The sequence below is a fragment of the Narcine bancroftii genome, chromosome 1 (genome assembly GCF_036971445.1).
Source record: "Narcine bancroftii isolate sNarBan1 chromosome 1, sNarBan1.hap1, whole genome shotgun sequence".
Classification (NCBI taxonomy): Eukaryota; Metazoa; Chordata; class Chondrichthyes; order Torpediniformes; family Narcinidae; genus Narcine; species Narcine bancroftii.
Window position 1 is genome coordinate 488,272,337 of NC_091469.1, and position 12,149 is coordinate 488,284,485.

The 12,149-nt window shown below is 46.1% G+C and overlaps 1 protein-coding gene across 27 annotated transcripts in view; it reads right to left on the bottom strand.

The window, feature by feature from the left end:
* The window catches only part of LOC138751971 (uncharacterized), a 157,835-nt gene that overhangs the window by 39,142 nt on the left and 106,544 nt on the right, over positions 1 to 12,149 (bottom strand). For 25 of the 27 annotated variants that reach the window (XM_069915053.1, XM_069915055.1, XM_069915070.1 and 22 more), the window contains 2 exons: positions 11,405 to 11,452; positions 2,173 to 2,223 (listed from right to left, as the gene is read on the bottom strand). In XM_069915053.1, the coding sequence (XP_069771154.1) occupies positions 2,173 to 2,223; positions 11,405 to 11,452 (99 nt within the window). Of the gene's footprint in view, positions 1 to 2,172; positions 2,224 to 11,404; positions 11,453 to 12,149 lie in introns of those variants that run through there. The other 2 variants (XM_069915077.1, XM_069915065.1) reach the window with 2 other exon arrangements.

The following is a 12,149-nucleotide window of genomic DNA, read 5'->3' on the forward strand; positions in this document are numbered from 1 at the left end:
GGGTTGGAGCATAGACACTGATGAGGGTGATGTGACGCTTGTTTTGAAGTGGGAGTCGCATGGACATGATTCGGTCCGAGAGGCCTGTCGGAAGGTTTTCGAGTTTGGAGGCAATGAAGCTCTTGACCATGAAGCCTACACCAGATAGGCGTCGTTCATCCGAAGGCTTGCCAGACCAGTAGAGTGTGTAGCCCGCGCCGCGTTCTTGGAGGCTGCCTACATCTGCCAGGCGGACTTCACTGAGAGAGGCTATGTCGATGTCAAGTCTGAGGAGTTCATGTGCAATGAGGGCAGACCGACGTTCAGGTCGGTGGCTGTCAGTCTTGTCTAGCATGGTTCTGATGTTCCAGCATGCTAGCTTGAGTTTGTGAGCATCTTTTGAGGGGGAGGACGTGGAGGGGGAGGACGTTGAGGGGGAGGACGTTGAGGGGGAGGACGTGGACCTGTCCTCGGGCCTGCGCAAAGGAGCTTTTAGGTGGAGTGCAGTGCGCGCAGTACTGGCCCCACCCTTTACACCCATGGTTCGTGTGCCGTGGCCAAGCAAGCTGGGACGTGGCAGCGAGGTCCTTGGGTCGTAGGTTTTATATCGGAGTGGCCTTCTCCTATGCAGGTTTCTTACCCGGGCTGGAGGGGACTGCCTCCCCTCCTAGGTCGGTCCATACTGCCCGGACCGGGGCCGAGGCCGCCGCAGTTCACCCTGTGCCTGGACTGGGGCCGCCGCCTCCCACTCTCTGCCCGTATCGGGGCCTTCGCCTGCCCCACTCGATCGAGGCCGGGGCCGCCGTCTCCCCCTTGCTCCTGCCCGGATCGGGGCCGCCGCCGTCTACCCTTCGCCCGGACCGGGGCCGGGGCCGCTGCTGCTCTCCCTGTGCCTGGACTGGGGCCGCCGCCTCCCACTCCCTGTCCGGACCGGGGCCTCCGCCTGCCTCACTCGACCGAGGCCGGGGCCGCCGTCTCCCCCTTGCTCCTACCCGTATCGTGGCCGCCGCCGTCTACCCTTCGCCCGGACCGGGGCCAGGGCCGCTGCTGCTCTCCCTGTGCCCGGACTGGGGCCGCCGTCTCCCCCTTGCTCCTGCCCGGATCGGGGCATACAACAGTTAATCTCTGTCCTCCATCATTCTCTTTGTAGAGGGGAGTTGGATTTCCAAGTAATCACAATACATTTCTTAGCCACAGCTAAAACTATTTTAACAAATGAAATTTGGAATTTAGTTAGTTTATTAGTTATTCCAATAAAATGGCCCAAAATATAAAGCTATAGTTCATCCGCAAAGACCACCCCTGTTATCCTTGTTAATATTTCAGTAATATCCTTGTTAATATTTCAGTAATATCAGGAATTGATATATCGACAGTAAAACCCCTGGTATCTGGCATCCACGGTGATTAGTATATGCTGGATGAGGGCATATTCCGGTTGCTTCTGATTGGCGAACTCACGGCAAGGCGTGCCAATTTTAAACTTCAGTACGTTTCACTTATTTATTTTCCTCCATTCCTTTGCTGCTTGCCTTAGGGGGCCAGTTGCTTGAATTCTGGATAATGGGGATTGTACTGTATACCATTTTGACCTGAGAGGTGGATTTTTCACATAGTGTATGATGGGTCTATGAACTGAGCTGCCAGTGGAAGTTATAGGCCCCCTTCCCTGTATATCCCCCTCCTCCTGACCACGTACAAAAATATTGACATTATGTGAAGAAAACAAGGCTTTTACTTAAATGTGCTGTGGTCCCTGTGGAGAATGGCTGTTCTAGTTATGATCCATTAGGGTTAAGGAATAAGAAAAATGAAATGTGGTGGAATAAAAAGACAATTCACGACTCTCAGTGGGTTTTGAAGGTTGCTGAGTAGACGTTGATCATTCTGATAAGTACTTTGAAGGTAAAACTCACACAATCAATTATATTTCAAAACGTTTCAATATTTACCAAATTGGATTTTGATAAAATGTAGATTTATCTTCAAAGAAATGGGATGGCCAGTTGAATCCAAAATTAGGGTATGTTTTCCAATGGAATGGAGCCCAGATCACTAAATGGATCCATAGCCAACAGTATTTACAGAGGGATAACCCGAATAAATGTTGGGTTTTCACTGAAAGCAAACAGCACTCAGTCGGGAACAAGAGACTGGTCACTGAAACAAAATAAACAAACAAAATATACTTACAGATGAAAAATCCTGGTTCATCCAGTGAATCTGCACTCATGTCACGTTTTGCTGTTGAAGGAAGAAATAGTCTTACTGCTCACTTAAGTCAAAAGAATTATCTAACGGTTGGACAATAACTGCACATGTGATTGTGTTCAAATGCAAGTTTTTCGGTTATGCTGTGATATCACATTTTCAAGTAGAACCTCTAAAAAATATTTGTTCTCACCATACTCATAATGCACAACTTCAGGATTGAAAGGCATCCATTTAAGACAGAGATGCAGAGGAATTTCTGTAGCCAGAGAGTGGTGAACCTCTGGAATTTGCTACCACATGCGGCTGTGGAGGCCAGGTTGTTGATGTATTTAAGGCAGAGATTGATAGGTGTCTGAATAGTCAGGAATTCAAAGGTTATGGGGAGAAGGCAAGAGAGTGGGGCTGAGTGGGAGAATGGATCAGAATGGTGGAGCGGGCTCAATAGGCCGAATGGCCTACTTCCGCCTCTATATTTTATGGTCTTAAAATCGAAGTGCAGCACAAAACGAAGGTAGTCATGGAAATACACAACATGGAAGAAAGCCAATCCAACCACTGCATCCACACTGACCAAGGTAGACCCATTCATAATTAATCTCATCTACCAGCATAAGGCACATTATCTTCTAAGCCAAGAGACATCTTTACAGCTTCAGGGACTGTGTTCACCACTCTCTTTGGCAATGTATTTTTCTAAGTATTCACCACTCACTGGGTGAAAAATGACCATGCCAGTGAGTAAGCTTCATGCTGCATCTAAGCTGTGAAGTCTCAACTCATTCTTCTAGAAAATACAGTCCCAGGCCATTAAATCCCAACATTCCTGGAACCAGATGAATGATTTTTTTTCCTGTGGCAAATATATAATTTCTTCAGTAAATAAAGAGCTGCTGGAGAAACTCAGGAGGTCAGGTGGCATCTGTTGAGGTGAAAGTAGACAGTCATAATTTCTGGTTGTAATCCTTCATCAAGATTGAGAGCGTAGTGGGAAGATGGCCTGAAGAGGGGGTGGGGGGTGGGAGGAGGATGAGTCAAGGATCAACAGGTGAACCAAGGAGGAGTGAAGGGCATTGAGTCAGGTGAATGATAGGTGACAGACAGAAAGAAGCCAGATGGGAGGAGGTGAGGGTGAAGAGTAGGCCATTTGGCCCATTGAACCTGTTTTGCCTTTCAATGTGATCATGGACGATCTGATGATAGGTTTGTCCCAGTCGTATACTTACCTTCGTCGGGAGCGGTACCAAACGTTCCTGATAATGTAAGCAAAGCAACATACGGGAGTAATAGAGCGCATGCATGGGTACGTTAAGCATCAGTATATTTGGTGATGGACCTCAGATGCAGGAGGAGGGTGAGATTGTCAGGATCACCTGTATGACAGTGAGCCAATTAGAAGGTTAGAGGGGTTTGGCTGGGCAATGTTTGGGGAGTTGAAGAATACAATGCTGTGTCTTGTAAAAAAAAAATCAACTTCATGGTGTGTTGAAAGAAACGAGTATATTCTTTATTAGTTTGTCAGCTGTGGTAAATCAGTGCCATTACAAGTGGTGATTCTGTGAGTTCACAGTACCTTCTAATTTAAAGTGGATAGTGATGTGGAGAAACCCCTCACAGGAGTATGTGGGGAGGTTAAATTGAAGAATCCCCTTTTTTATTAATAATGCACCAGCATGGTTCACGATCCTCAAAGTGCACTTCTCTGCCTCAGTGGGATGAGTCAGAAGATGAAGTACAGTTTACTTGTGGAGCGTCTTCCAGAGCAGATTGCCTGTGAAGTGGAGGATGTCTTAGTGGATCCAGACGGTAATCTCCCACATGACATGCTTAAGGCGGATATTCTGCAGCATATTCAACCATCTAGAATAACTCGTATTTCCCAATTACTAGCTGATAGGGAACCATCACAGGTGTTGAGGAAGTGGCACAGGCTAGCTAGAACAGACCCTGTTGAAGGTGATTTTTGGAAACAGCGATTGCTTCGATGTTTACCTCATCATGTTCAAGAGCATCTGGTGAGTGTCTTTTGATTGTCCACTCTTGATCAGTTGGCAAATCATGCGACCTTGTTATGTCCACAACCTCTGCATTGAAGATAGAAGGATTGGCTTCTTTCCCTAGTCATTGGGAGCAAATGGAACTGGAACAACAGCTTTCTGCGCCTTGTGAAGCACCAGCACCTAATCAATCAAAGGTAATGAAAGCACTTTCTCAATCGGAGATACCTGAGTTGGAGCAGCAAATGGCAGCACTGACCATGCAAGTCCAACAGAATTCCTTCTGTTGACCTAGTTGCAATTGTGGTGGTCGAGGACGTGGTAGAGGAGACAGATAGCACATTTGTTGGAAGCACAGGAGATGTGGTGCTGCTGCCTGGTTCTGTAAGCCACCTTGCAACTTCTACAAATGGCAGCCGGGAAACAACCTGGGCTGGCAGTAGAGGCAACTGCTGCCCATGGGCACATTGGCCACTGTCTTTTCTCAAGGACTGTCTCTTGGGTGTTCAATTTCTTGTCAATTCCAGTGCAGAGATTCCAATGGTCCCTCCAACCAAAGAGGAAAGCAGAGACCCCAATATGTCATGTTTTCTTTCAGCTGCGAATGATTCTCATATTCAAACATATGGCCAGAGGCCACTCACATTGGATTTAAGTCTCAAGAAACCTTTTTGGTGGATTTTCACAGTTGCAAATGTGGCAAATTCCATTTTGAAGCAGATTTCTAGTCACAGTTCTCTTTGTTGGTGGATTTGAAATATTGCTGCATTGTGGACCGCAGCTCTTGTATGCAAATGAGCTGCATTTGTAGTTCCTCCAATGTCGTCATCCACCTGACAAGCCTTCAATTTGGCTCCTTCCCTTTTTGAGCCTGGCTCATGTGTATCCCTTGCTGAGTGATCACATTGTATCGTTATAAAGATGTTAAACACACAGTTACTCACTATATAGAGATTTGGGGTTCTCTGGTGGTAGGGGTCATTGATTACCTCCAGACCATCTTAAAATTGTGAAATTGGAATTCAACCACATGCAAAAGTTGGGTATAGATGCAGATCTGACAGCTGCTGGGCTGTCAGGCACATAGTTCCAAAAATCTCTCCTGGTGGCCTTGTGTAATTTTCCTCCCCTGAAAAATTCTACCATGCCTGACGGATACAACATTCCCAATTTACAAGACGTTTCAGCAAACCTCCATGGCAAACATGAATTTGCAAAAATAGATCTAGTACGTGCTTACTATCAACTTCCAGCTGAGCCTTCTGATGTTGCAAAGATGGTAGTAATTACCCTTTTCGGCACATTTGGGATTCTGTGAATGCCATCTGGTCTACAGAATGCAACCCAGACATTTGACTGGTTTATGGACCACATACTCGCTGGCCTCAATTTTGTGTTTGTTTATGTCAATGAAACTCTGGTCACAAGCATGGATGAAGAGGACCACCAAATGCCACCTTAGCTCATTGTTTCTGAGGCTTGAGGAGTTTGACATTACGATCAATTCCAGTAAATGCATTTTTGGAGCTGCGGATCTTATATTTTTGGGAAATAGAGTTAAGCAACATAGTATTTTACCCGAGGAATCGAAAGTGCAAGAGATTCGAGAATTTCCTACATCATTACAATGGGCCAGTTGTGACTTTTTTAGACATGATGAATTTTTATCACTGATTCCTCAAAATGCTGCAGCATCTCTCTTACCCCTGACTGAACTACTAAAAGGATCCAATAGGTCCATGTCCAAAAGTCCATTAACTTTGGGTGATGATGCCATGCGGGCTTTCAACAATGTGAAGACTGCCCTTGTGACTGCCACGATGCTTGTACATCTAAACCCCAATGCTTTGCTTTCCCTTACCACAGATGCATCAGTCAGTGCTGTGGGAGAAGTGTTAGAACAAGTCCATAGGCAATTGGAACCTCTGCCATTTCTTTCAGCCAAGCTGTCACTGCCTCAGGCAAAGTATTAAGTACATCTGGTGGAGAACTCTTGCCCATCTATCTCGCAGTGAAACATTCCTGCTTTTTATGGAAAAGTTATCCTTTCATCATTCACCAGCCTCTTATGCATCCCACGAGTACAAGCATATATCTCTACTCGCCCAGGGAGATTCGGCACTTGGACTTCATCTAACAATTTTCATCGGACATACGACACATCTGAGAAAAATTGAATGCATGGCCAATGTCCTGTCTAGGCGCAACATTGACACCTACATAGAACTACACACCATATGCATCAATTTCACCACCAAGCACGAGCACACCGATCCCGATCTCATCCGGTATCGCCGGATCAACTCTGGTCTCCATCTTCAAGGTGTGACCCTGGATGAATTGGGTGAAAAGTTAGTCTGCGATTTTTCCATAGGAAGGTCCAACACGATCATATCCTGACCTTCGTCAGGAGCTGTGCCAGCACTATGGCTCATCATCTGCAGGCCAATGGCATTGAGCATTTCCATTGTCAATTGAAGGCAGCATTAACAGCAGGTGGTGATGTATCTATGTGAGAGAGCATTTGGCCATGGATCTCCTTGGAGTGCATATTGCTGTTAAGGCAGATCTTGATTCTGCAGCAGAGCTCGTATATGGCATTAGGTTAACCCTGCCAGGCAAGTTTGTGAATCCGAGTCCAAGCACAACCCTCTACGATACAGTATGAGATTAGTTCAACCCACTCCTACGAGGCAGGCATCACCTGCAGTGTAAATGCTGAATGATTTACAACACTGTACTCATGTGTTCCTCCGGCATGATGCTGTTCACAAACCACTTCTGCCCATTTATAATGGTCCTTTCCAGGTGCCACCTGAAGACTTTTGTGATCAACAGGAATGGAAAAGCTGACATGGTTTCCATCAACAGGTTGAAGCCAGCATACATTAATGGTCCATTTTCTGCTTCGAAATCAGGGTCAGAGAACAGTTGCACCCTTGCCAGTCAGACTGCCTTGCACTGTCATACAAAGTAGGGCCAAACTGTCAGCCCTCCAGACCGTTATATAGTGGGATAATTCCAATCAGTCTCCTTGCATGGCTCAGAAGCTGGGGGTGGAGTTGGGGGAGGGGGGGGGGGGGTGCGGGGCTGTCGCGGTCACATACTTTCCTTCATTGGAGTGGTGCTGGCTGCCACTGATGGCGTAAGCGATGTCATGCACGGGGTAATCGAGCACATGCGTGAGTGTGTTAAGCCATTAATATACGGGTATGGATTTCAGACACAAAAGGAGGAGAAAGAGCGCGTCAGGATCTCCCGTGTGGCGGTGAGCCAATGAGAAGGTCAGAGGAGTTTAGCTGGGTGGTGTTTGGGGAGATGAAGAATGCAACATTGTGTCTAGTGAATAAAGAAAGTCGACTTAATAGCGTGCTGAAAGAAATGAGAGAGTGTATTTTTAATTTGTTTGTAAGCTGTGGTAAATCAGTGCCGTTGCAGGTTAATCTCCACCTTCCTGCCTTTTCCCCACATCCCTTAATGTGTAAAAATCTATCCAAGTCAAAATACAAAATGCTGGAGAAACTCAGCTGGTCAAACAGTGTTCTTTATGTAGCAAAAGTAAAAATACAGAACTGACATTTCAGGCTTGAGTCCTCCATCAAGGTATGGAAGAATGTCGTCAGGCGTCCGATCAAAAGGATGCGGGGGGGGGGGTGGAAAGTGGGGACAAAGGCAGGAGATGGCAGGTGGAGAAGGGAGGGAGGGGACAGCAGCAATCAGGGGGAGGAGGGATGGCTGGGTGGGAGAAGGGTGAAGGGGAAGGGAGGGGAGAGAACTAGAAAAACTGGGAAGGGGGAGGGGAATGAGCAGGTGAGCAAAAAGCAGAGAAGTCGATGTTAATGCTGTCTGGCTGGAGGGTGCCAAGATGGAAAATAAGATATTGTACCTCCAATCTGCGGGTGGGCAGGGAGGGATAGTACATAAAGCTATGGGAAGACATGTGAGTATGGAGGTATGACTCAGAATTGAAGTAGTTGGGTACGGGGAGGTGTCTGTTATGGCAGAGGGAGCAGAGATGCTCAGCAAAGTGAACTCCCAATTTACGACTGGTCTCTCCGATGGAGAGAAGGCCATGAAGGGAGCTCCGGATGCTGTAAATCAGTCCTCTGGATATACAAGTGAAATGTTGCTTCACTTGAAAGGCCTTTTTAGGGCCCCAGACCATGGTGAAGGAGGAGGTGTGGGCACGGGGGGGGGGGGGGGGGGGGGAGGTGGCGATAGGTGGGGAGGGATGAATGCATGAGGGAATCTCGGAGGGAGCAGTCTCTACTGAATGCATAGAGGGGAGAAGAAAAAATGTGCCTGGTGGTGGGATCTTGTAGTAATTGCCAGAACTTCCGGCAGATGATGTGTTGGATTCGGAGGCTGGTGGGGTGGTAGGTGGGGATGAGGGGGATTCTATGTATGTTTTGTCTGAGGACAGGGGGGGCCAGGGCAGATGAGCAGGAAATGGAGGAGATGCAGGTGAGGACTGAGTTGATGGTGGAGGATGGGAGGACATGTTTGTGGAAAAAGACAGACATTTTGGAAGATCTGGACTGGAAGACTTCATCTTGGGAACAGAAGCTGTGGAGACAGAGAAATTGAGAGAGATAGAGTGTGAGCAAGTGTATTCAAGGTAGTTGTGGGAGTTGGAGAGTTTGTAGTATATGTCGGTGGAAAGCTTGTCTTTCAAAATAGAGACAGAGAGATCCAGGATGGGGAAAATGTAGTTAGAGATGGACAAGGTGAGTTTGAGATCGGGATGAAGTTGACAAGCTCATTGCAGGTGCACGAGGCAGCCCCGATGTAGTTGTCGATATACCAAAGAAAGAGTTGAGGGGTCTTGCCTGTGTAGGCATGCAGCATGGATTGTTCCACAAAGCTCACAAACAGGCAGGCATAACTCGGACCCATGGCTATTCCTTTAATTTGGAGAAAATGAGAAAAGTTAAAAGAGAAGTTATTTAAAATGAGGACAAGTTCTGCCAGGCTGAGGAAGATGGTGGTAGAGGATGAATGGTCGGATCTTTGGTCCAGAAATAAACAAAATGCTTTCAGATCTTCTGTGCATCTTTGGAAGGTAGAAGTGAGCAGTGCGGGGATGGGAAACTATGAAGTTCTAGTTTATGGAATCTGAAGTCATTGAAGAGATCTATCCAATCTTGTCTTAAATATATTTACTGAGGTCACCTCCACTGCTTCAACGGGCAGCGAATTCCACAGATTCACCACCCTCTAGAAAAGCAATTCCTCTTAATCTCCATCCTAAATCTACTAGCCTGAGTCTTGAGGCTATGACCCCTAGTTCTGGTCTCTCCTACCAATGGAAACAACTCACCTACCTCTATCTTATCTTTGCCTTTCATAATTTTAAATGTTTCTATAAGATCCCCTCTCATTTTTCTAAATTCCAGCGAGTTCGGTCCCAGACGACTCAATCTCTCCTCCTAGGCCAACCCCTTGATCCCTGGAATCAACCTGGTGAACCTTCTCTGCACCGCCTCCAAAGCCAGTACATCCTTCCTCAAGTAAGGAGACCAGAACTGCCCGCAGTTCTCCAGATGCAGCCTCACCAGAACCTTGTACAGTTGCAGCAGAACCCCCTGCTCCTAAATTCCATCCCCCCGGCAGTGAAGGCCAACATCCCATTTGCCTTCTTGATCGCCTGCTGCACCTACAAACCAATCTTTTGTGATTCATGCGCAAGCATTCCTAAGTCATTCTGCACATCAGCATGCTGCAGTCACTTAGCATTTAAACCATGTGGAGAAGTCAATAGTAAGTGGATGGAACCAGGAGATGAGAGGGAGGATAAAAGGGGGTGAAGGGGGCTGGAAGGGGGCATTGTTCCAAAGTTCAAGGTGATTTGGAAAGGGCTTGTGAGTGGATATGGGTAAATAGTGAGAGAGAAAGGGAAGAGAAGGAGTACTTACTTGAAACTGGTTAATTCAACCATTGAGTTGTACACTACCCAGATGGAATATGAAATGCTGTTCATCTCTTTTGTGTTTGGTTTCAGCCTCTCAATGAATAGACATGTCAGCATGGGAACAGAATGAGGAATTGAAATGGCTTGCTACCAGAGGTTGCTCCAGAGGTTCAAAAGTAGTTGGGATCCACAATTCATTACATGAAGGAATAGTAGAAGCAGAATGAATCATAGGCCTTGAAAAGGATAATCAATTGCAGGTAGCGTTAAAAGAGCAAGGGAGTGGGACTCCCAACATTTCTCTTCTAAGAAGAGCATAGGTTCATTGGGCTCTAAAGCCTACATTTGTGTTAAATCTATGGCATTTGTTGCCGCAGGCAGTTATGGAGGCCAGATCATTGGATGTATTTAAGGCAGAGATTGATAGATACTTGATTAGCCAGGGCATCAAAGGATATAGGGAGAAGGTCAGGCAGTGGAGTTGAGTGGGAAAATCAATCAGCTCATGATTGAATGGTGGGGCAGACTCAATGGGCCGAATAGCCTATTTCTACTCCAATTTCTTATGGTTTCATTACTGATAATAATTATTTGATTCCATGATGCAAATACCTTTTACTAAATCAAGATATTTTTGCTCCTGTCTGTACTTTCTCCCCATACCTGTGTGGGTTTCTTCCAGGTATTCCATTTTCCTACCACTGTTCAAAACGAACCAAGGGGTATAGGTTAATTAGGGGTAATTGAGCGGCACAAGTTCATGGGCCAATGGGGCTGTAACCATGCTGTATGTCTAAATTAAATTAAATTAAAACTTTATGTGTCAAATTGCAGCTGCAAACTATAATGAGGTTGCAACAGAGAACAACAGGTAGATAAAAGTTTTGCTAATTTGTTTGTACATTTCTTTCACCTGAATTCCTCAAACACTTTAGAGAAAACCTTGCATACAGTATGTGCTGTCTCATTTTGGTTTAACCCACACAGAAAGACATTTTCTATTCCTGGGCCTCCAGGTTTTGATAATATTATGTAATTTAGTAACAAAACTGACCTCAATGGGGAAAGGTGAGAAGCTCACTGTGTCTTCAAATGTGACTAGAACCGTGCAATACAGAAACATGCTGGAGAAAGTCAGCAGGTCACACAGCAATCAGAGGAAGTAAAGGCAATCAACGTTTCGGGCTTGGGCCCTTTGTCAGGCAGAAGCAAAACCAGGCTGAAGTTTGAATGAATGGACCACTTAAGCAGTGGTCTCTGAAAGCACACCAAAATATTTTTGGAATCAAGTTCACTTAAAACTTACTGCAAAATGATGAGATCCGTGCACCAAATGTATCGATTGGAGGTGAGGCTGTGAAAGGAAGAATATAAAATAAACATAAAAAATAGAAGTGAAACTCGAAAGCCTCCAGACATTGTGACTGAAGTAAAAACACAACGCTGGAGAAATTCAGCAGATAAAACTGTGTTCTTTATATGGCAAAGATAAAGATACATAGCCAATGTTTCAGGTTTCAGCCCTCATCAAGATATGGAGAAATGTAGGCAGGCCCCCAAACAAAATGGTAGGGAGGAGGGACAGGGGGAGGAGCATGGTCCTAAAGGTAGGTTATATTTGGATAAAGGAGAGAGGGCACAGCAACAAGCAGGGGGAGGAGGGATGGTTTGGTGAATAGAATGGGAAGGGGGCGGAGAGCTGAGGGAAACACAAAGTGAAAGGAAGGAAGAGAGAATGTAGAGTAAGTTCTGTGTCCCAGTCCTATGTCTGTGCATGGCCTCATTTTCTATCCCACCAAGACCATCCGTAAATTGGAGGAACAACACTTGATTTTCCATCTGGGCACTCTCCAGCCAGATGGCATTAGCATCAGCTTTTCCAGTTTCTGTTAACCTACTCTCTATTTTCCCTCTCTTCCCTTTCCCTTGTCTTCTTTCCTTCAGCTCTCCACCCCCTTGCCTCTCTATTCACTGAGTGATCCCTTCTCGCCCTGCTTGCAGCTTGCCCTCCCTCCCTTCTCCACCTATGCCTTTGCAACCATACTCCTCCC